This window comes from Podarcis filfolensis, assembly GCF_964270895.1.
Source record: "Podarcis filfolensis genome assembly, chromosome: 13".
Taxonomy (NCBI): domain Eukaryota; kingdom Metazoa; phylum Chordata; class Lepidosauria; order Squamata; family Lacertidae; genus Podarcis; species Podarcis filfolensis.
Window position 1 is genome coordinate 918381 of NC_139615.1, and position 23930 is coordinate 942310.

General features: G+C 48.7%; 1 protein-coding gene and 2 long non-coding RNA genes across 4 annotated transcripts in view; 2 read left to right on the forward strand and 1 right to left on the reverse strand.

The window, feature by feature from the left end:
- Positions 1-10310, forward strand: part of LOC310747020 — a 34578-nt gene extending 24268 nt beyond the window's left edge. Inside the window, exon 2 of the long non-coding RNA XR_014540842.1 lies at positions 10253-10310. This is a non-coding gene — a long non-coding RNA (uncharacterized lncRNA). The remainder of the gene's footprint in view (positions 1-10252) is intronic.
- On the forward strand, positions 2871-5075 carry LOC310747050. The gene is made up of 2 exons (XR_014540874.1): positions 2871-3486; positions 4780-5075. It is a non-coding gene; the product is annotated as an uncharacterized lncRNA (long non-coding RNA).
- Positions 9757-22943, reverse strand: LOC310746910 (2-acylglycerol O-acyltransferase 3-like). 2 transcript variants are annotated; one of them, XM_083581156.1, is made up of 9 exons: positions 22736-22943; positions 22422-22517; positions 21053-21160; positions 19297-19367; positions 18902-19106; positions 17714-17885; positions 11904-12106; positions 11162-11361; positions 9757-9925 (listed from the first exon to the last, which is right to left on the reverse strand). In XM_083581156.1, exons 2-8 carry the CDS (start codon positions 22486-22488, stop codon positions 11207-11209), a joined length of 981 nt encoding a protein of 326 aa, XP_083437282.1. In that variant the 5' UTR covers positions 22489-22517; positions 22736-22943; the 3' UTR covers positions 9757-9925; positions 11162-11206. The 2 variants fall into 2 exon arrangements, with proteins under 2 accessions (XP_083437282.1, XP_083437281.1); XM_083581155.1 differs by lacking the exon at positions 9757-9925 and having other exon boundaries at positions 11066-11361; positions 22736-22942.
- Between the last annotated feature and the right edge of the window lie 987 nt (positions 22944-23930).

Here is a 23930-nt window from a genome sequence, read left to right on the forward strand (position 1 = left end):
AAGGTGAAAAAATGTACCTTCATTTTCTTTACATTTCCAACATTTATTATCGGGCAAATGATATATTTTTGCAAGCTTGACTGGGGTCATGTACCACCTGTATATCATTTTCATAATATTTTCTCTTAAGGCATTACATGCCGTAAATTTCATACCTGTGGTCCACAACTGTTCCCAGTCAGCAAACATAATGTTATGTCCAACGTCTTGTGCCCATTTAATCATAGCAGATTTCACCGTTTCATCCTGAGTATTCCATTTCAGCAGCAAGTTATACATCTTTGACATAATCTTAGTTTTGGGTTCTAACAGTTCTGTTTCTAATTTTGATTTTTCCACCTGGAAGCCGATTTTCTTGTCCAAATTAAACGCCTCCATTATCTGAAAATAATGTAACCAGTCTCGCACTTTATTTTTTAGCTTCTCAAAACTCTGAAGTTTCCATCTATCTCCTTCTTGTTCCAAAATCTCCCAATATTTCGGCCATTTGGCCTCCATATTGAGCTTTTTCTGAGCTTTCGCTTCCATTGGTGACAACCACCTTGGGGTTTTATTTTCCAATAAATCTTTGTATCTTATCCAAACATTAAACAATGCTCTCCTGACAATATGGTTTTTAAATGCTTTATGTGCTTTAACCCTGTCATACCACAAATATGCATGCCACCCAAAAACATTGTTAAAACCTTCTAAATCCAAAGTGTCTGTGTTCTCAAGAAGTAGCCAGTCTTTCAGCCAGCAGAATGCTGCTGCTTCATAGTAAAGTTTTAAGTCCGGCAGGGCAAATCCACCCCTTTCCTTTGCATCAGTTAATATCTTAAATTTTATTCTTGGTTTCCTGCCCTGCCAGACAAATTTAGAAATATCTTTCTGCCACTTCTTGAAACAGTCCATCTTGTCCACAATTTGCAATGTTTGGAACAAAAATAACATTCTAGGCAATACATTCATCTTTATAACTGCAATTCGACCCAACAAGGAAAGCTTCAAATTTGACCAAATTTCTAAATCTTTTTTCACTTCCATCCAACATTTTTCATAATTATCTTTAAACAAATTCCCATTTTTAGCTGTCATATTGATCCCCAAGTATTTCACTTTGTTCACAACAGTTAAACCTGTTTCATTCTGAAACTTCTCTCTTTCAATCGGTGTTAAGTTTTTCTCTAAAACCTTAGTTTTTGACTTATTCAGTTTAAATCCTGCCACTTGGCCAAATTCTTGAATTAGTTCTAAAACTCTTTTAGTACTAGATTCTGGCTCCTGTAAGGTCAAAACTAGGTCATCCGCAAATGCTCTCAGTTTATACTGTTTAGCTCCAACCTGTATACCTTTATTTTTTATTTTTTTTTAATATAATATTTTATTAGGTTTACAACCAAACTTAAAACAATAAAAGACACACATACAAAAAAGAAACACAACAGATACAATACAAACACAACCAATACAATAAAACAAACACAAATCACTCTTTTCTGATTATTCAACTTTGATTCTTTACATTTCCAACATTTATTGTCAGGCACATGGTAAATCTTTGCAAGCTTGACTGGGGCTATGTACCACCTATATATCATTTTCATAATGTTTTCTCTTAAGGCATTACATGCCGTAAATTTCATCCCGGTGGTCCACAACTTTTCCCAATCAGCAAACAAAATATTATGACCCGAACCCACGAAGCAGATCTCTCCCGGAGCTCCGGTTGAGATCCGCCATTAAGCGCCGGCGCTAACCGGAAGTTTTCTGTCAAACCTACGAAGGATTGTAGTTATTTACAATAATTTTTTTCAAATGCATTTTAAACTCTCCCCATTCTTTATTGAAATTTGATTCTTCCTGGCTCCTGATTCTTCCAACAAATCCTGCATTGCGGGGGGGGGGGCTGGACTAGATGACCCCCCGGGTTCCCTTCCAGCTCTACCATCCTATCAGTGTTCATAAGTTGCCCATATATACAATAATAGAATAGCAGAGCTGGAAGGGGAGGGTCATTAGTCTACCCTCCCCCTGTGCAATGCAGGAATATTTGGCCCAGCGTGGGGCTGAACCCATAACCCAGGAATGGGGAGGTGGGTTGGCTGGGGGTGGGGAGAGAGAGGAAAGAGACCCCAGCCAGGAAGAGCAGGGTTTTTAAGGAAGGGGGGGCGGAGAGGGGGAAGACTGATTTCCACCTACCCTATTTTTCGCTCCATAAGACACACTTTTTTCTTCCTAAAAAGTAAGGGGAAATGTCTGTGCATCTTACGGAGCGAATGTGTGGTCCCTGGAGCCGAATTGCCCAGGGGCAAAAAGCAGATCATGCTTCTTTTTTTGAAAGAGGGAAGTGGGTGTTGAAACAAATCCTCTGATCGGCAAGCGATCGGAAGGGAGATAAGGGACGCTAGCGGAGGCTGCCTGGGAGGGGGGAGGTAAAGACAGCAAATTGCAAGGAGAGGCGACAGGAAGACTAAAGCAATGAGGAGAGAAATGAGAAGAAAAGGAGGAGCAAAAAACTGCTCCAGCTAAGGAAAAAACACTAAGCCAAACAAGAGGGAAGGGAGTGTTGAAAGGAAACAGCTGATCGGTGGGATCGGGAGGGGAGATAAGGGAGGCTGGCAATAAAGGAGGCTGCCTGGGAGGGGGGAGGTAAAAGCCCAGGGGTCCTCAGGATTTTAGCATTGGGTCACCCCAAATTCACCATCAGATCACATAGCATGTCCGTGACTACAGCCTGCACCCAAAAAAATCACGCACCCACTGTTCCATGAGGTCGGATCGTAATGGGCCACTATCCTTTCTGGAGGCCACTGATCCTTGCCCCAATTTTGGGAGCTGCCTCCTGCAACTGCTACTAGGTCAACCGAGCGTCTCCTCCGACGGCTTTCCACACACCCAATGCACATCATGTCCTTGAGCAGAGACACCACCTCCCCCTTCTGAAGCCCTTGCCAAGTGCGTCAGGAATATAGTTAGATTACAGCCAGAAAGAGTTCCTAGTGCGGACTCAGTCACGGTTGTCTGGGCTGGGAAGGTGCGATTACAACAGGAGGTCCCCACATACGTCAGATTGTTACTGGCGCCCTCAGACTGGTTCACACAGAGCCATCCAGTAATCCGGTGAACCTGGAAAGGGATAGAATAGTTCCATCAAAAAGAATTGTTTCCCAGAGGGCGGAAGCCAAAAATTGGGACCGTAACTGAGGACTCATTCCAAGGCACAGAGAGGAGGGGCATTCCTCCCACAGCATCTGTCGGTCCCAGAGTGCTGACCGTGCAGTTGGTTCACTTTGCAGAATAAGCCATCATTTCAGCCATTTGCAGCTGTTTATTATTCGTGTTGCGGACACCCCACTCCCGCATTAGCTGCTTGGTCACCTGAAGCGGTGTGGGCACACTGACGGCCAGAGGCAGTAAAAATACCACCATGGCCAAAGCCATAGTCACCCACAGCCCTATCTGCACCACTTGGGCTCAGGGATCTATTTATCTATTACCTAGTAGGTTCTTACCTAGCAGGTGCTTAAGCAGTATGTGGACCAAGAACTCCCAGAAGTGCAAGCTGGATTTCGAAGGGGCAGAGGAGCCAGAGACCAAATTGCAAACATGCGCTGGATTATGGAGAAAGCTAGAGAGTTCCAGAAAGACATCTACTTCTGCTTCATTGACTATGCAAAAGCCTTTGACTGTGTTGACCACAGCAAACTATGGCAAGTTCTTAAAGAAATGGGAGTGCCTGATCACCTCATCTGTCTCCTGAGAAATCTCTATGTGGGACAAGAAGCTACAGTTAGAACTGGATATGGAACAACTGATTGGTTCAAAATTGGGAAAGGCGTACAGCAAGGCTGTATATTGTCTCCCCGCTTATTTAACTTACATGCAGAATACATCTTGAGAAAGGCTGGGCTGGATGAATCCCAAGCCGGAATTAAGATCGCCGGAAGAAATATCAACAACCTCAGATATGCAGATGACACAACCTTGATGGCAGAAAGTGAGGAGGAATTAAAGAACCTTTTAATGAGGGTGAAAGAGGAGAGTGCAAAATATGGTCTGAAGCTCAACATCAAAAAAACGAAGATCATGGCCACTGGTCCCATCACCTCCTGGCAAATAGAAGGGGAAGAAATGGAGGCAGTGAGAGATTTTACTTTCTTGGGCTCCATGATCACTGCAGATGGTGACAGCAGTCACGAAATTAAAAGATGTCTGCTCCTTGGGAGAAAGGCGATTGCAAACCTAAACAGCATATTAAAAAGCAGAGACATCACCTTGCCAACAAAGGTCCGTATAGTTAAAGCCATGGTTTTCCCAGTAGTGATGTATGGAAGTGAGAGCTGGACCATAAAGAAGGCTGATCGCCAAAGAATTGATGCTTTTGCATTATAGTGCTGGAGGAGACTCTGGAGAGTCCCATGGACTGCAAGAAGATCAAACCTCTCCATTCTTAAGGAAATCAGCCCTGGGTGCTCACTGGAAGGACAGATCCTGAAGCTGAGGCTCCAAGACTTTGGCCACCTCATGAGAAGAGAAGACTCCCTGGAAAAGACCCTGATGTTGGGAAAGATGGAGGGCACAAGGAGAAGGGGACGACAGAGGACGAGATGGTGGGACAGTGTTCTCGAAGCTACCAGCATGAGTTTGACCAAACTGTGGGAGGCAGTGGAAGACAGGAGGGCCTGGCGTGTACTGGTCCATGGAATCACGAAGAGGCCGACACGACTAAACGACTAAACAACTAAATAATAATAATAATAATAATTATTATTATTATTATTATTAAACAACAAGTAGGTTCTTTGGGCCAGGGGGAGGCTTTAGGTAATTCCTGGAGGCTCTGGGTGGAGCTCTACTAGGTGGCAAGATAACGAATCGGGCTGGGGCGCGATTCCCTGATTGAATGTCCCACACAAATACCCTCCCCTGAAAGAGTGGCATGAGTCTCGTTCTTGAGGAGCAACAAGGTGTTCCATTGTGTGGCAAGGTTTCAAAATCTCATGTTGGAGCAGCTTTTTGATGTGAGCGTGCCGCGTCCCTTCCAGAGTGAAACAGCACCTGAAAAAAAAAACTTTGACAAAGTTCCCAGAAAACTTCCACTTGCTTTTAAGAAGTTACTCTTCAGGTCCTTGCTTAGAGCATGGGGTGGGTAAACTTTGGCCTTCTGGGTTTATGTTGTTGGGCTGTAGCTCCTAATTAGCTCCAGGCAGTATGACCAGCAGTTCAGGATGGTGACATAACAGCCAAGAGATAAAACAAAAAAAACTTTTTTTTTCCTTCCAGTAGCACCTTAAAGACCAACTAAGGTAGTTCTTGGTATGAGCTTTCGTGTGCATGCACACTTCTTCAGATACAATGAAACAGAAGTTGCCAGATCTTTCTATATAGTGAGAAGGTGGGGAGGGGTATTACTCAGAAGGGTGGTGGGAATAGGTGATTGGTAGATAGCTGTGATGAGCCTGTTGACGACTCTTAACGACTGCAATAGGTCTTACAGGAAAAAGCAAGGGGTGAGAAGGTGAAAAATGGCTTTGTCATGTATAATGAGATAAGAATCCAATGTCTTTGTTCAGACCAGGTCTCTCCATGGTTTTAAGTTTGGTAATGAGTTGCAATTCAGCAGCTTCTCTTTCCAGTCTATTTCTGAAATTCCTTTGTAGTAAAACAGCTACTAACATATCTACATGCCTCTAGCTACCATCCCAAACAGTCCATTGTATATAGCCAGGCACTACGTTACAGCCGTATCTGTTCCAATTCTACAGACAGAGACTCTCACCTAAGAGATCTACAGCAAACCTTTTTAGAACTAAAATACCCAGCAGATGAAGTTAGACAACACATCAACAGAGCCAGACTGATACCCAGAGAGAACTTGCTTTTATATTATTTTTAAAGTTAGGTGACTTCCCTGAGCTGTGAAGTTGGGATGATATATTCAGGCATAATATTTGTAATATTTAACTTTAAAGATGTGCCCCCCCTGTAATTTCCGTAACAATTACTCATACCAAAACGTAGCTTAGAGCATCTAATATAGGAATTCAGTCAGTGGGCTCCCTTTATGGAGTTTTTCTGGCAAGCTCTGCATTTCGCTGGGGAAAGAGAAGGGCCCTGAGCAAAATGCTCTCTGCATGTATTGAAAAGTTTTTAAAAGCCGAGTACCTCTCAGGATGCCCAGAGGCCTTTGCCACACACCCTGAAAGGAGCGAAGTCAAAGACCTAAAGCCAAACTGACCCCCTTGAAGTGTAATCGGGCTCATTCTCAAGGACCGGCTCCATCTGGGATGCAGGATGAGACCCTCCCTGCTTGGACTACTGCAATGCGCTCTACGTGGGGCTACCTTTGAAGGTGACCTTCAACTAATGCAGAAAGTGGCAGCTGGACTAGTGACTGGGAGACCACGTAACACCAGTCCTGAAAGACCTACACTGGCTCCCAGGACATTTCTGAGCACAATTCAAAGTGTTGGTGCTGACCTTGAAAGCCCTAAATGGCCTGAAAGGTCCAGTAGACCTGGAGGAGCATCTCCACCCCCATCGTCCAGCCCAGACACTGAGGTCCAGCTCCGAGAGCCTTCTGGGGGTTGCCTGATTGCGAGAAGCAAAGCTACAGGGACCCAGGCAGAGGGCCTTCTCGGTGGTGGTGCCCTCCCTGTGGAACGCCCTCCCACCAGATGCCAAGGAAACAAACAGCTACCTAATTTTTAGAAGACATCTGAAGGCAGCCCTGCTTAGGGAAACTTTTAGTGTTTAATAATTATTGTATTTTAATATTTTGTTGGAGACCGCCCAGAGTGGCTGGGGAGGCTCAGCCAGATCAGCGGGGTACAAATAAATTATTATTAGTATTATCATCATCATCATCATTATCACTATTATCACTATTACTACTGCTACACAAGATCCAGTGTAACCAGTAGTTCTAGACCATCACGTAGCAACTTGTTTGTCTTGTCTATACCTAAGCTATTTCGTTTTCTTGATTTAGGACGGTCGATGGCAAAGGAAGGCAAAGGCGCTGCAGAAACTCAAGGCCCAGTTTGGTGTGTTACAGGGCATCTTAAAATAAAAGAGAGCATGCACATCTGCAGAAGCTGAAGCCTTTCACCCTCTGTGGCCCAGGCAGGGAATCTGCTTAAATCACCAAATAAACAGAAAATGACAAAACGTGATCATTAACCCTTCCAGGTGTTGGGCAGCGGGGGAGCGGAATCTGACCCGCAGCATCTCCACGTGCATCTTGCCGCGCTCCTCTGCCCTGCTAGCTCTAGGGTCCAGCAACCCTTTGAATGAGAGCAGCGCCAAGAGGAAGGAGGGGGGAGAAGCACAGTTGGTACATTCCACGTCCTCCTGTTTCGACAAGTGACCCGAGTGCGCCTTCGGTATCTATGCCAGGCCTTTGAACCCTGTCTGGGCTACGACGGGTTCCTGAAGAAATCAAGGAATGGCGCGGTCTGGCCTGGTCTTCTCTCCCTCTCCCCCCCCGCTCCAGCAAGCAATGGTTTGGCCCGAAGCGGAGGCTCTAAGAAGCGGCCGGAAGCGGAAGGGCGTCCCTTTTTCCCGCGCGCGAGGGAAGCGGCGGTTGAGGGAGACGCTGACGGCAGAGAAGCGCGGGAAGAGCGGAGCGAACCAAGTGAGTAATTCTGGGGGGGGGGGGGGGAGAGATGGGGCTGATATGTGAGGCGGTTGGCCGGGGAGCCGGGAAGAGGAAGGCCGAGGGGAGGCGCAGCCCGGAGGCGGAGCGAAGGGAGCCGGATTCCCACAGCCTCCGCCGGCTCGTCTCTCAAGGCCCCACTGCGCGCCCTTTTAACTGAACGAGGCGGGCGCGTGAGAGGCCTCGCCGGGAGCCCGTCCTCTCGCGAGAACGGGCCTCTTCCCGCGTGGTCTTAGTGGGGCCGCCGAGGCCGGCAATGGCGGCGGAGCCTCGCGAGGAGGCGCTCTTGGTTGGGCTGGACGGGGCAGGCGAGCAGCCACCACCCGTCACTCTTCGACAGGGAGCGGGGATGTTTTGCAAACGCACACAGTGAATAATTGTGAACGGAGAAGTCTGAGGGCCCCCTTGGACAAGAAACAAGGACCCCAGCCTGGAATACCAGAGCCAAACAGCAGCCAGGAGGCTTGGTCTTGATGGAAGACTGTCGCGACAGGACTCCCACCTGCCACCAGGTGGAACAAGATGGAAGCCCCAAACAAAAGAGAACCCAAACTTTTATTGGCTGCTCATCCCCATGTTACACCCCCCCAAAAAAGTACATCACTAATACATCACGGTTACATCATGAAAGGGGAGGTCTGGTGGCAGGAATCTGAGCATCCTGGACCCTGCCCCATGGTTCCCCTTGCCCTCCACCAAACACCCATCAAGTGAAGCAAAAGAGATATTCACATTTCCCTGTTTCCCAGCCAAGTTCATCACACCCTTTTGTCTCCATCTGGGTTTGGTATTTCTGGAATGGCTACCTGTCTGGCACTCAGGTATCAGGAGGCCAGGGATTATCCCTCAGGCAGAGGGGCTGCTGAGGAGCTGAGCTCACAGGTCTAGATGAATTTCTGGAGTTTTCCCAATGAGCCAGTACAGAGATCCATTGATCAGTGAATTCTTACATTTGGTATCGTGCAGCAGAGGCCCTTAGAATAGATAGGAAGAAACTGTAACACTTCAGTGTTTTGTGAGGACAAGTCCCAAAAGTGATTGTGCTGGTTTTGGTAGTGGGCTGCACGTGCATGATATCTGCTGGAGGGGCAACACACCCACCCACACCTATACATAAATTCCTGCAACAATACATAGACAGGAGCATTCACAACATTATGCCAAAATAAGGCGAAAAACCTCCATTTCCCTTGTAACCTCAAAACTGACCAATCAGGCACCACTTCGTTTGACAGCCACCCAATCAGAAACAGCGCTGGCAACCCCTTAAACTTTAAATCCCCTTAATGGACAATGGCCTTTATAAGAATAGCTGTGTAAATAGCAGGCAAACGCTGCAGCGCTCTGAAAAACCCTCTGCAAAGAGCAGGTCAACATCTCACCCATCAAACAGCAGGGCTTAAAACGGAACCGTAAAATCATAGAACTGTAGATGTGGAAGGGACCACGAGGGTCATCTAGTCCAACCCGGTGCAACACGAGAATCTTGCTTTACAGAAAAGCTCAAGATACACGTTGATCTACCCACACTTAGTTGTTATCTCTGAGAAATGTAGAAAATAACAGGATATATTTACACGAATTCTTCAAACTTAGGCGACCCTTTAAAAATTAGCTGATGAAGATGCATACGTCGAAACAGGGCCCTGTCCTGGTCTCTGATCCATAATTGACTTCTGACTGCTCAATGATTGAAACTCAGAACTTCACATCAAATTTGACTATGGACTAAGATGAACTTTTCTCTACTCATAAACTCTTATCTCTAATACTGTAACGAATCATTGTGTTATACATATCCTTATGAGTTTGTAATCTTTGTTTCAGTTTGTAATCTCTATTTGAGTTTCTAATCCTTGTCAGAATACTTACTTTTGAATGGATTAGTTTTTGTTACCATAGACTATTGATTTGCGAGTAGGGACCACTCTCACTATTGAAACTTATAGTGGCCAGAGTTCTTGGTGTGCTTTTTTCTTGGTATTTTTAATAACAAGAACTCCAACTTATTTAACGTCACTCTCTATCAACGGAGCTTTCCCAGGTTTGTGGAAATCATCAGTTAAGTCAATAAAACCCTATTATATGAATGGAAAGCAATGGAAAAACACTGTAAATATCCAAACAAACTGTTTTATTTTGTACAGGAGGGTAAAACAAGAAATACATGAGCATAAATAAAGTGTTTCTGAGCCGCAGTGCTGGGCAGAGCAGGGGTGGCCATGATCCCAGAAGCAGAAGAGCACCTACTTGGACCTTTTCCTCTCAGCTGTCAATGGGCAACACCTGATCAAGGGAAAGACAGAACAATCATACTGTATACTCACAATATTGGCACAAGGGACTGGATGAGCAGAACTGAGCTGACATAACTGTAATGCCAAAAGGAACATAAAATATTTGCTCCGAGAGGAAAAGGCAGACAATACACTGACACCTTGACTGACAGCTGACAGATAATGGACTCAAATGTCTGTCTGTCACTCCACCTGTTTTAAGGTGAAGAATAAGGTTTAAATGATGCTTCTCTGAAATGAATTGTAGGGGGGAAATGTAACTTCTGAAAGGAGTTACATGCCTTTATTTGGGGCTTATTCTTTCCTGGCTTAAGAGGTTGAAATCTTATCACAAGAATAAAGACAAGGCTTAATAGCTGCTTCTTGCTTTCCTATACCTGGCTGTGGTTTATTGATTTATCCTGACTGGTGGAAGGACCTCGCGGGGCGCACTGCAACCAGGGATACCCAGATTTCAAGTCACCTTGGCAACCATGAAAGGACGATCGGGCTGAACAGCCGCTTTTTGCTGGCATTTATTTCTCTGACCTGCACGAGGACCTCGGGGGATAACTTGTCCCCTGCAACCAGCAATGCCCAGATTTCCATTCCAAAAGGAACCAAAGCTATTCTTCAGCAGGGTGCAAACTGGGGGTTGCCTCGGGGCATGCACAGAGTGCACACGATGGGTGGGCAAAGGGGAATGCTGAACCGTGGCCCTCTCTCCCATGCCTTTTGGCCTGAGACTCCTGGCACCCCCCTGCCCTGCCTCCACCCAACCCAGGCATGTCCTGCGTTGCTCCTGCAGTCAGAGAAGGGTCCTCTAGCCACTCGGGCAAACAGATCCCCAAGCCCTGCTTCCCCTCCCTCTTTTTCCTGGACCATAAGAGCAGGGCCCCCATTTTCCGAGTAAGAGCTGGGCCTGCATGTCCGAATGATCTTTTCTCTTGCAGGCAGACAAGTTCCTGACCACTCACCTGAGGGGCATGTGGGCAGCCCCCTCAAACCTGCACCACAGATCCAGGGCCACGGCCTGCTTTTTTCACTGCCGGGCTCTGCAAACCTCTGCTTAATAATGCACGTGTGAATGAGACAACCAGCCTTGGGCCCCGAAGGCGGGCACAAAAAGGGAGTTCGGGCACCAAGGACCCAAGATCAGGCATCAGGCACGACGCCTTTTATTGGAAATGGTGCGTACATACGGGGGTGGGGGGAACAAAGTCTCCCGCGTGTCTCCCCCCATCACAACCTTGCGTCCCCTGATGCTGCTTCGGGTCAAGTCTGGGTCCCTCTAGGTGACGAGGAGCTGCTGGGAGGCCGGGAGGCCGCAGGATTCTTTATGGGCATCAAAGAGCTCCTTCAGGGCCTCGACGTAGAGAGCGTGGAAGCTGTTCACCTCGTCCTCGGTGGGGCACGGGCGGAGCGGGACCGGGATAGGCTTCCCCACTGCAGGAAGGAGAAGAAGCATGAGTGGTTGGGGGGTCTGCTCTGCCCCTCGCCCCCACCCATGGCAGCCAGGGCCTCCCCACCCCAGCAGCTTTGCCTTGGGTTTCAGGGGTGGCCTAAGTGCAGGAATGGAGGGGACGCCAAGGGTCATTTAGCCCAACCCCTTCATTAATGACCAACCAACCTCTGCTTAGAAACCTACAAGGAAGGGGAGAAGGAAGTCGGTGGGTGGGTGGGTGGGTCGGTGTGAACGCACGCACACAATGGCAGCTCCCTCCATAGCAAGCCCCATAAAATGAGGCAGCTCGTTTGATTTCTGCATTGCAGAGGGGTTGGGCTAGATGACCCTTGGGGGTCCCATTCAACTCCACAGGTCTCTGATTTAGTTCTAAGAGTGGGCGATAGGGAGATGCACCAGAACCTGCTGTTTTATACGATGCTGAAGAGTTTATGGCTCTTTGCAAGCAGGTTGGTGAGTTGGGGGGATTTTGGGGTGCAGGGCAAAGGCTAAGGAAGGAACGAGGAGCCTTGTGGGTCCTTACCCACCACCGTGAGGGGGGCAGCCATGGGCAGGAGCCCCCAAGAGCTGCTGGAGAAGAGGCCCCTCCCGCTGAAGAGACAAGGGGCGAAGCCAATCAGCTGCTTGAAACAGAGCTGGAGGCGGCGAACGAAGCTGCCCTCGGGGAACCGGATCAGTCGGTAAATGTCATTCTCCCCAAAGGTGTAAACGGGCACCAGGTCAGCCCTGCGAGGAGGAGGAAGAAGGTGTGAGGAGACCCAGAGCTTATAGGGTTAATAGCTCGGGAAGTTACGTCCTGTCTTTTGGGGGGGGGAAGTGTTCACATACTGGGTTTTATGCTTTGTTATGTGAGCTGATTTACTTTCTGTTTTGAGAGAGGGAGAGACGTTTCCTAGATTAGAAGAAGCTGCGTACGAGGGTTTCTCTGCATGGCTCAGATTCCTACACACACCCGCGCTATCTGTTATGCTCTGCTGAATCCAGGAGGAGCAGAGCGGCGTATCGGAAGAGTGCTGGACGCCAAAGCACTTCAGCTGTTCGCAGTCGAAACAGACGTTCAACAAAACAGGTTATGGCTCATAACTCACAGGTTATGGAGTCAGCCGCCCAGGCGATGTGGCAAACTCTTGAGAGGGTCCATCACAGAACCACAGCAGGAGCCAAAATCAATGTCTCCAGAAGTTTGTTTGAGCTGAGGCTACGTCCGGGGGACAGCATCAGAGAACATGTGACAAAAATGGTGGCTGTGTTTAACCGACAGACAGTTAAACGTGAATTTTCCAGAAGATTTGAAAGTTTACATTCTTCTGAGCTCACTAGACAAGAGTTATGACAATTTGTGCCTAACTCTAGAAGCCATGCCCCTTGCCGACCTAACGTTGCAGTTTGTCTTGGGTCGCCTATGCGATTAAGAGGAACATCGGCAGAGAGGGGGGCACCCTGGCCCAGGCAGTCCTGCTTCCAAGAGTGGGGGGGCAGTGAAAGAGGACACCGTGAAGGCTTTTGCTACGAGACGTTATCGTTGTGGCTTGGAAACCCACCTGCGTAAACAGTCCCAAGGAAGCTGCACAGAATGCCTCCAAGGCCATTGCCCCGGGCAATCAGATTAGGGGAACGGACCGGTGTGGGAACATAAGGAAAGGTCCCAGGGGAACTGACAGAGACGCAACGTCACATCATTTGGCAGTTTCCATAGCAACAGTGAAGGACAGCGACCAGAGCAACGTACAGCACTGGGTAATTGACAGTGGAGCCAGTCATCATCTGCTGCCATCTGGTGGCCAAATGCGAAACTGCAGAGCTGTTTCCAAAGGAAAAACAGTCACGCTTGCCGATGGATCCAAGAGACAGCTGACAACTCTTGGCTCTGTTTTTGTTCCTTTTTTTCAGGCTGAACTGGAAGCATTTGTGGTCCCAGGGATGAAATGCTGTCTATTGTCTGTGTATTCTTTAGTTAGAGATGGGTTTAAGGTTTGCTTTGAGAATAATGCATGCTCTATTTCCAGGGGCGGGACTGGAACACTGAACAACATTCAGTGTTGAACGTCAGAACAGGCTATTCTGGAAACATCTCAAGCAGGTAAGGGTAACACTGGGTCAGCACAGGCAGAGTGTGCAAATGTTCCCACTCACAATATGTGTCGTCATTTGTGGCACAGGAGGATGTCCCCCTGCAATTGGGGATATGTGAGAAAAATACCAGGGTGCACTGAGGGATGCAAAATGAAGTCATGTGCCAAGTTCCTGGATTGCAGAGCATGCAAGAAGGCAAAGGTAAAAACATGCAGTTATCCTAGGTCTCACAGGGTAACCAAGAAACCTTTTGAGTTGGTTCATGTAGATATTTGTGGTTCTATGCCCGTTGCAAGTCTGGGCAGGGCTAAATATGTTTTAACCTTGACAGATGATTACTCCAGAAACAGCTGGGTGATACCTCTGAAGGACAAGGGTGAAGCTGCCACCGTGCTGAGGGAGTGGGTCACTGCAGTGGAGCTCCAATTCTCACTGAGGGTTTGCAGTTTCCAATCAGATAGCGGTGGGGAGTTCACTACGTTGCAGAATTACTTTAGCCAGAAAAGGATACATCACAGGTTGACGATTCTGCACTAACCACAGGAAAACGGGGTGGCAGAAAGGCGGAACAGAACGTTCCAGGAAGCGGTGGAACCGATGCTTTTTGACTCAGGCTTACTACAGTGCTTCTGGGCGGAAGCTTGGAAAACAGAGAATTTCACTCTGAATCGTTCCTGCAACTCTGTTGTAGAGGGCGCACCCTATTTTCTCTTGCATGGTAAGAAACCAAAGGTACATTTCTTTCATGTGGGTGTGAGGCTTTGGTTCTTGTGCCGAAAGCTAATGCAGGAAGGGTGGCCCCAGGTCCCAGAAAATGATCTTTTGTGGGAATGAGCGAGGGACAAAGGAGTGGAGATTTGCTTATCCAGAGGGCAATCGGTCACAGGTTCTCGTCAGCAGGAGTGCTGAGTTTTGTGAGCAAAGTGGGTGGACAGGCATCCATGGGAATCCTGACATTCTCTCAGTTTGCTTGACTCTGCTGGAGAGGGAGAGTTAGTAACTGAACCTGCTGAGGATCAGGTCCCTGACCAGGAGCAGGAGCAGGAATGGCCATCTCCAGAGGCTGTTAAGCAAGAGCCTTGGAGTGCGCCAACTTCTCCTACCAGTCCAGCTAAGTTCAGAAGATGCAGTCAGTCAGAGGGGGAGTCTTCTGAGGACAAGGACACACATGCTGGTCCCAGTACCTCAGGGTGAGAGGGGGCATCTGACGTAGTGCCAAGGCGTTCTGCACGCACTACGAAAGGGAAGCCGCCCAAAAGGTTCTCAGTCACTAGTGTGTGGGTTGGTTTGGCTCAATGCGAACCAGAAAGTTTTGAGGAAGTGCAACAGTTGCCTCAGGCAGAAGCCAGGAAATGGCATGAGGCAATGGAGAACGAGTTGAACTCAATGAAGCCTCTAGGTGTGTTCTCCACCACAATACTCCCGGCAGGCAAACAGGCCGTGAGCTGTCATTGGGTTTACAGAATTAAACCCATAGCGACAGGAGCACCACAGTACAAAGCTAGGCTAGTAGCTAGAGGTTTCACACAGAGAAAAAGGCTGCATTACACTGAAATGTATGCTCCAACTTCTAGGAGTTAAACTCTGTGCTTGCTACTAGCAGTTGCTGCCCAGAGGGGTTGTTAGGTACATCATTTTGATGTGGATGTTGCTTATTTGAACTCAGATCTGAAGGACGATCTGTACGTGCTACCTCCTCCAGGGTTCGAGGGCAATAAGCCAGACGTAGTGCTGAAGTTACACAAATCCATCTATGGCCTCTAGCAATCGGCCAGAAACTGGAATTTGTGTCTGAATGAAACTTTGGAAAGTATGAGTTTCCGGAAGAGTCTTGCAGATAGCTGCCTGTACCTGAAGGGGTATTGGGAGAAAAGCAATAACAAACCTAGACAGCATCTTAAAAAGCAGAGACATCACCTTGCCAACAAAGGTCCGTATAGTTAAAGGTATGATTTTCCCAGTAGTGATGTATGGAAGTGAGAGCTGTACCATAAACTAGGCTGATCGCCAAAGAATTGATGCTTTTGAATTCTGGTGCTGGAGTAGACTCTTCAGTCCCATGGACTGCAAGAAGATCAAACCTCTCCATTCTGAAGGAAATCAGCCCTGAGTGCTCACTGGAAGGACAGATCGTGAAGCTGAGGCTCCAAGACTTTGGCCACCTCAGGAGAAGAGAAGACTCCCTGGAAAAGACCCTGATGTTGGGAAAGATGGAGGGCACAAGGAGAAGGGGATGACAGAGGACAAGATGGTGGGACAGTGTTCTCGAAGCTACAAACATGACTCTGACCAAACTGTGGGAGGCAGTGGAAGACAGGAGTGCCTGACGTGCTCTGGTCCAGGGGGTCACAAAGAGTCAGACACGACTAAACGACTAAACAACAACAACCTGAAGGGGTCAGGAGAGACACAGTGTTGGTCTTTGTTGATGACATCATACACGTGGTTAAGACAGGTAAACAGGTGCAAGGTTTTGCCAAAGAGCTTTGAAAGCATTTTAAACTCAAGAACCTAGGACCGTTAAAGGTGTACCTAGGCGTCCAGATAGATAGAACTGAGGACGGCAGTTTCTTGCTCAGAAAAGCGAGATTGAGCAGTTGCTTGAGAAGTTCAGGATGGCTGAGTGTGCAGGGATCAGAACATCCATGGAAACAAGCTATGTGAAAGACAGTCAGCTTGGGGAATGTTCTGAGTTCGAAAACGCTGAGATCCTTCAGTCAGCTCTTGGGAGTTTATTGTATCTTTCCCAATGGAGCAGACCAGACAGAGCGTTTGCTACAAATCTGCTCAGCAGGGAAGCTACAAAGCCAAGCGTGACTGCCTGGAATGGCATCAAGAGACTGCTGTGGTATCTGCAGGATACCAAAGATTTCTGCCTTAAATTGTCAGCTGAGGGTGACACACAGCTCACATGCTGGACTGACAGTGATTGGGCAAATCTTGGGGATAGGAAATCAGTGTCTGGGTTGGTAGTGAAGTTTGGAGAATCTCTAGTTGGGTGGAAGTCCCGAAAGCAGTCTCATTGCGCTTTCTTCTACAGAAGCTGAATTCAGTGCGTTGTCAGAGCTTTGTAGGGAACGAGTTCTACAAGTGTTTGGTCCAAGAGATCTGTGGGGAGTGTTGCTTGCCCATCACCGTTTGGGAAGACAATCAACCCTGTTTGAAGTTGGCAGAGTCTGGACAGTTCAAGTCCAGAACTAAACATTTAGACATACGTTTCCAAAATGTATGTCGTAGAGTGTCCAGACAGGCTTAGTAAATCTGAAATACTGTCTGAGCCAGAAGAATCTGGCAGATGGGTTCACTAAACCTTTGAGCGTCCAAAGACACGGGGAGTTCTGTGAAGGGTTGTGTTTGGGGTAAGTGGTAGTACTTACATTCACCCCAGTGGTACAGGACGAGAGGGAGGGGGTGTGAGGAGACCCAGAGCTTATAGGGTTAATAGCTCGGGAAGTTACGTCCTGTCATTGGGGGGGTGTTCAAATATGGGGTTTTATGCTTTGTTATGTGAGCTGATTTTTCGGAAGAGTGCTGGACGCCAAAGAACTTCACCTGTTTGCAGTCGAAACAGACGTTCAACAGAACAGATTACGGATCATAACTCACAGAAGAAATGTCGGGTCAGGGAGAGCATTTAATCCAACCAAGAACCTTTGAGGAAGGCTAGGCTGTGGGAAGGCAGGGACCTTAGCATATGGAATTCATGGCCTGTTATACATTAAGAGAAAACTTCATTGGGAAAAAGCAAAGGTCCCAACGAAGGAGGAGTGGCCTTTGAAGGAAATGGACTAGGCAGAAACAGCAAAGCTCACAGCAAAATTAAGAGATCGGAATGATGAACTTTTTACAGAAGGATGGAGGCCGTTTGTGGATTACTTAAAAAACATTACAGTCAAATGAAATCGCGGACAGGATTCGAGATAAAAGCAGCAGAATAAAAATGACAAAATAATTGTACTAATTTTTTTGTAATAGATGAAGATACAGCACAGTAGAAAAGGTTTGAGTAAAAACACTGTAGGTGGGAAGTCCACTTATGGAACAGTGGAATTATTTGTTAGGAAGGTTACTGTGAAAATGTATGAAAGATGTAATAAAAAATTATAGAGCAAGGAAGGGCAGGGACCTTCTGTTCTCGCAATTGCTTCATTGGGGCAAAATCCACCAGGAAGCGCTGCCATGCTCAAGAGGCCCGATATATTGCTGACCTGCACCCAACACGCCCCCCGGACCCCCCCCTTGCCCCCTCGGTGCCCCTACCCGTGTTGCAGCGCTAGGCGCACAAAGCCCTTCTTCCCTTGAAGGCAGACACGATGCTCTCCGGGGGCGCTGTCCAGCGACTCGGATGCACCCCCCACCACAATGACCACCGCGTGTCCGGGGGGGCCACTCAGGAGGAAGTCCAGGGACCTTTTGTTGACCGGGACCATCCCTGGAAGTGGGAGGAAGCAAACATTCTTGTGGGTGTGAAACATCTCCAGGGGTTCCCTGCTTTTCAGGGGGTTGGAATAAAGGACCCTCGCGATTCTCCTACAACTCTGAAAGTCTGTGAGTCTATTGAAGGGCAACAGGGTTGCTGGCAAAGGATCAGCGCTTCTGGAAGTGGTTGGAGGAGAGACGGTGTCTAACTGATTGAGGACGAATCCTGACAAGACAGAAGTACTGTTTTGGGGGGCAAAGGCGGCGGGCAGGTGTGGGGGACTCCCTGGTCCTGAATGGGGCAACTGTACCCCTGAAGGACCAGGTGTGCAGCCTGGGAGTCATTCTGGACTCACAGCTGTCCATGGAGGCACAGGTCAATTCTGTGTCCAGGGTGGCTTTCTACCAGCTCCATGTGGTACACTGGCTGAGACCCTCCCTGCCTGCAGATTGTCTCGCCAGAGTGGTGCATGCTCTGGTTATCTCCCGCTTGGACTACTGCAATGCGCTCTACGTGGGGCTACCTTTGAAGGTGACCCGGAAGCTACAACTAATCCAGAACGCGGCAGCTAGACTGGTGACTGGGGGCGGCCGCCGAGACCATATAACACCGGTCTTGAAAGACCTACATTGGCTCCCAGGACGTTTCCGAGCACAATTCAAAGTGTTGGTGCTGACCTTTAAAGTCCTAAACAGCCTCGGTCCTGTGTACCTGAAGGAGCTTCTCCACCCCCATCGTTCAGCCTGGATACTGAGGTCCAGACCCATTATCATCATCATCACCATCATCATTTGCACAAACAAACGCCCCTTTTCATTTGCATAGGAGCGAAGAATAGCAGGAAAAACAGACATTCTTGCTGGGGAATTCTATTCCCAGGGGCTCTGGGAGGCATTCCTGAGAGTGGGGTGGTTCCTCCCATTGGATGGGCCAGGCAGGGTTCTTGAAGATGGTCCTTAGGGAGGGGCCACCCCACTCCCCCACTTCCCCACCCCCACCCCCACCATTCCTCACCCCGTTGGCCTCACCTGAGCTCATCAGGTACTCCCGGTAGACGGGTATGCGGAAGAGCCCTGCGAGGGCGGCCAGGCTGGGGCGGAGGCCAGGGAAGGCGCGGGAAAAGCCCGTGGCCTCGGTGCAGAAGGCGGAATAGGCCCCTGCGCAGATGATCCCATGGGGGTGGGAGCCCAGGACGTAGTTCCGCGTCGGGGGCAGCTCGGCCGTCTTCACCAGCTGCAAGGCAAGAGGGGCGAGGCCTTTGGCATTTGGACCCCCACCTGAATGTCACATTCAGAGGCCAGCAGCCTTTAACGGCCGCCGCCACCTCCTTGTCCGTGATCTGGTCTCCAGGGGTTCCAGAGACCCTGGACATCCTTCGGAGGAAGGCAGACCCTCCTTCGCCCTGCCAGCCCCCTTCTCATACCTTGATGGGGAAATAATCCCGGTGGAACTCACAGACTCTGGAGCGCCTCACCCAGTCGTTGCGGCGCCCACCTGCGAAGACAAGGGTTCAGGCAGGGGATGGAGTCAGAGAATTGTGGGGTTGGAAGGGGACCCCCAGGGGTCATCCAGCCCAACCCCCTGCAATGCAGGAATCGCAGCTGGGGAATCCCTGGCAGGTGACCACCCGACCTCTGCTTAAAAATTCATTTAATTATGACTTGCTGATGTTTAATTTTAGTGTTTATTATTGGATTCCAATGGATTATTGCATATTGCTTTACTTGGTGTAAGTTATTTTAAAGTTATTGTGATTTTTCATGTAGGATCTGATTGTTACTATTAATACTTGATGTTTTATTATTATTGTGTGTGTGTGTGTGTGTGTGTGTGTTGGAAGCCACCCAGAGTGGCTGGGGCAGCCCAGCCAGATGGGCAAGGTATAAATGAAATTATAATCAATCAATCAATCAATCAATCAATCAATAATGAGGAGCAAGATGCTCCTTGGGGTCCCTTCCAACTCTGATTCCATGCTATATTTTGGGGAGGGTTCTTTTGATTCGTGTCAATTACAGGATTTTGTGTGTGTTCTTATAGCAAAATTTAATAAATAATGATAAATACATAAATAAATGCAGCTGATTTTTCTGCCCTCCATACAGAAAGAGAGAGAGAGAAATGGAATGCCTTCTGCCATTGGAAGCTGTCTTGTAAAATAGACAACAGTAAATAGCAGTGAGGAAAACAGGTTTGGGATGGTCGCACGCTGCCCCAGGGGAAAGGGGTGAGCTGGAGGAGGAGGGGCAGGGTGAAGCAGCAGCTCCAGCTGTGTGGGTCTGGGTGTGGGGCTCAGCACCCTTCTCAGACAAGGAGAGGCGCCTTTCACCTGACCTCCAGGTAGGGTTGGGGGCAGTGCCGGATTTACCTATAAGCTAAACAGGCTATAGTTTAGGGCCCCAGTCCCTTGGGCGCCCCCAAAAAATTAAAGGAAAAAAACCTGGATGCACATATCCGAAATATAAGATAAAAAACAAATAAAATAAAACCTACCTACTGGAACAGTGTTTTGTGTTGTGTAGGCTCCTGTGATGTAAGTCATGGCCTCGCCTGCTAGCCTGTTCCCTTAATTATCCCTGGTTTGCTCATTTCTATATATAGGGTACCTACGATCTGCATCTGGGACGCGGGTGGCGCTGGGGGTTAAACCACAGAGCCTAGGACTTGCCAATCAGAAGGTCGGTGGTTGGAATCCCTGCGACACGGTGAGCTCCTGTTGCTCAGTCCCTGCTCCTGCCAACCTAGCAGTTCGAAAGCACGTCAACGTGAAAGTAGATAAATAGGTACCGCTTCGGCGGGAAGGTAAATGGCGTTTCCGTGCGCTGCTCTGGTTCGCCAGAAGCGGCTTAGTCATGCTGGCCACATGACCCGGAAGCTGTACGCTGGCTCCCTCGGCCAGTAAAGCGAGATGAGCGCCGCAACCCCAGAGTCAGCCACGACTGGACCCTAACGGTCAGGGGTCCCTTTACATTTATCTTACGATCTGCATGGACTGGTTGCATGGCTTTAGATACCTATTAGGTCCATCAATTACCATAAAGCATATATTCAACACAAAAAACAGTGACAATTTGTTGTGGACAAAGGACAGCTGGACATATAAAGGGCCCCATCACCTTCAATAGCTTAGGGCCTCATCAAACCCCAATCCGGCCCTGGTTGGGGAGAATCGAACTCACCTCTCTGTGGCGTATCCCAGTCGAAGATCCACCAGGCAAAATACAGGACGCTGATAGGCCAGTAGGAGGTGAAGAGCAGGTAGACCAGGAGAATGGAGAAGAAGGAACCTGGGGGGGGGGGGAGGGAAGGAGATTTTGTGGAATCTTGTTTTTATGTTGTATTATGCATTTGTGATTGCAAAATTCTGATTTGAAAAACCAAATAAATTAATTTATTTTTTTAAAAAAAACAGTATCACAATGTAGACTTCATACCAGTTTTGGATCATATATCGATATATCTTCCAACTCTGAGCGCAAGAGCAGCGCTCCCCCCTCACTGGGATTCAGAGCCCTGCCTGGGACCACAACCCCAATTTCACGGGACCCCCGAGGATGTGATCTGAAGCCCCCCTAAACCCAGAAGGACATTTTAGGTTGGAAGGGGCACCCCAGGGTCATCTAGCTCAACCCCCTGCAGTGCTGACTCCCTAGTCCAGACTCACCTGGCCCAAAGCTGCTTTGAAAAGAAGAGGGGGTTTGGCTTTTGGGGGATGGATGTGAAATAAAAAAATTAAGGTGTTTTATATATATAATAAATGTTCGTAAATGTACCAATCAAACACGTACATAAATATATAAACCACATGTCTGAAGCAGCACAGGAAAACATCCCTGGAATAATTTTGGCTCCTAAACTGACCAAGGTCTCTGCAAGGTCGAAGGAAAATGGAAAAACCTCCCCATTGTCTTTTCCTTCACAAATCCTGTCTTAAGGGTATGTCTGTGCATGAATCGGGTGAGCCTGTGACCTGGCTCAGGAACTAAGTATTTGTCACTACAAAAGACTGGCCAGGCTCCCCAGGGTATCCAATCAAGTGAGCATTAACAGGTAACCTGCCAGACATAAGGTAAACAACGCACTCAGATTTCTGCTGTAGAACACCTTTTATGTGATGTAGGTATGATGTGTCTGGAGGTGGTCTTGGACTCCAGGGCAGGCAATTTAAAATGTCTATATAAGGGCGGGCACACCTTGGTTCAGGGTCCTCCTCCATCCTCCTGCCTGTGAAGGGGGCACCCTGTTGCAAGAGTTCAATAAAGATCAGACTAGCTGCTTTGCTTCTCAATATTCTCTGCTTGGCCTCTGTTCTTTTCTCCGACTGATGGAGAACCTGCAAAGGACTCTCTATGGGCACTTGTGTCCCCCATACGGAATAAGGGCAGATTTACGTTTATTACAGGGGCCTGGCCTGCCAGAGGACCTCCCAAGGGCCATTGCCCCAGGAAGAGGAGGAGGCCAAGCTGCCCCTCTTCCCTAAGCACCCCCTGCCCCTCTTCCCTGAGCACCCCCTGCCCCTCCCTCCCACCCACCCAGCTCCCAACTTACCAAAGAAGAGGAAGGTGAGGACCCACTGGAAGACGCTAAGAGCCTCCAGGTGTTTCTTCAGAGCCATCTTCTGACCCTGGGTGGCAGGAAGATATCCTGGGAAGAAAATCCACAAGGGGGGGAGTTGGGGGGGATGTGCAGCAGGACTCCAGCCAGGAGGGGCCCCTGCCTTGGCAGAAGGGAGAAGACGCAGGTGTGCTCAGCACAGGTGGCCTCTGACCTGCATCCCAAAGCCCAGCTGCTCCCCTTCAGCCGTGCCCTCGGGAAGGGGGAGCATGTGGGGCAGGAGGAGGAGGAGGAGGAAAGAGCCTCACTTGTCCAGGAGATGTTGTCTTGCCCGCGGCTGCAATGCACAAGTCTGTCTCTCTGCCACCTGCACTTTGGTACCCAGGTGGGCCTGCGATAAGGATGCTGTTGTCACCCAGGTGAGGCAAAGGGGACCTGGCTGAGCTCTCCTCCTCCGAAAGGAGACAAGGCGTGTCAGATTCTTTTCTTTTGACTCCCAGCCTTGCCTGGCACCTGTCTTGCTGGCCCTCGGCTCCCTCCCCTTGGCCCTCATCCCAGGGCCGCCCCGCCCTCTTGGCCCACGAGACAAAGGTTGGGGTGCCCAGGATCGATTGCCCCATCTGCCTGCCTCCCTTCTCCAAACCACGGAGGAAGCTGCTCTTGAGGAGATAATAATAATAATAATAATAATAATAATAATAATAATAATAATAATTTTATTTATATCCCGCCCTCCCCAGCCAAAGCCAGGCTCAGAGCAGCATAAAATGCAATAAAAAGCAGGGAAGAACCGTTTTCAAAACAACAGACGCATTTCAAAAACAGTGGGACTTAGGGTGGAACCAGAAAGCGGTATAGTTACAAGGGACCCCCAGGGGTCATCCAGCCCAACCCCTTGCAGGGCAGGAATCACAGCTTTGGTGGCTCTAGGGAAGAAAGAGTGCCTCTGAGCAGGTGAAGAGTGCTCTGAGGATCCGCAGTTGCAGCTGCCTTCCTTTCAAAGGGACCAAGCGCAGCTCCTCCTGATGGCCTTTAGGTGCCCCTGGAAGAAAGACAGGGTGAGAAATCACCAGGGTTTCTGAAGCACCCTGTGGGTGGGGGTGTTGGGTGCAGTTCAAAGGTTGCCCCCTCCTCCTCCTCCTCCGTCTCCTGCCAGGCAGGCCAGTGAGGTCCAAGCTGACCTGAGCCTGGCGGGCGCAGAGGTAGAAATTACGCAAACCTTTCCTGGCAATGACATTGCTTCCTGCCTCAGGGCAGGGCAGCCTCTCTACAAATTAGCATTTATATATCCCAATACTTTCCTCCAGAAATCTGTAAACATCAGACATTGCATAAGCAGACGCTTCAAAGAAGTGTATTCTCGTTTTGACACCTCCAGCAACACGTCCTTGTAGATCATCCCTTTCTATACTGATGTATCGGAGCCCAATATTATTTTTGGTTGTATAAGACGTACCGTATTTTTCGCCCTATAGGGAACTCCCGCCGGACTTGCAAGGCTTG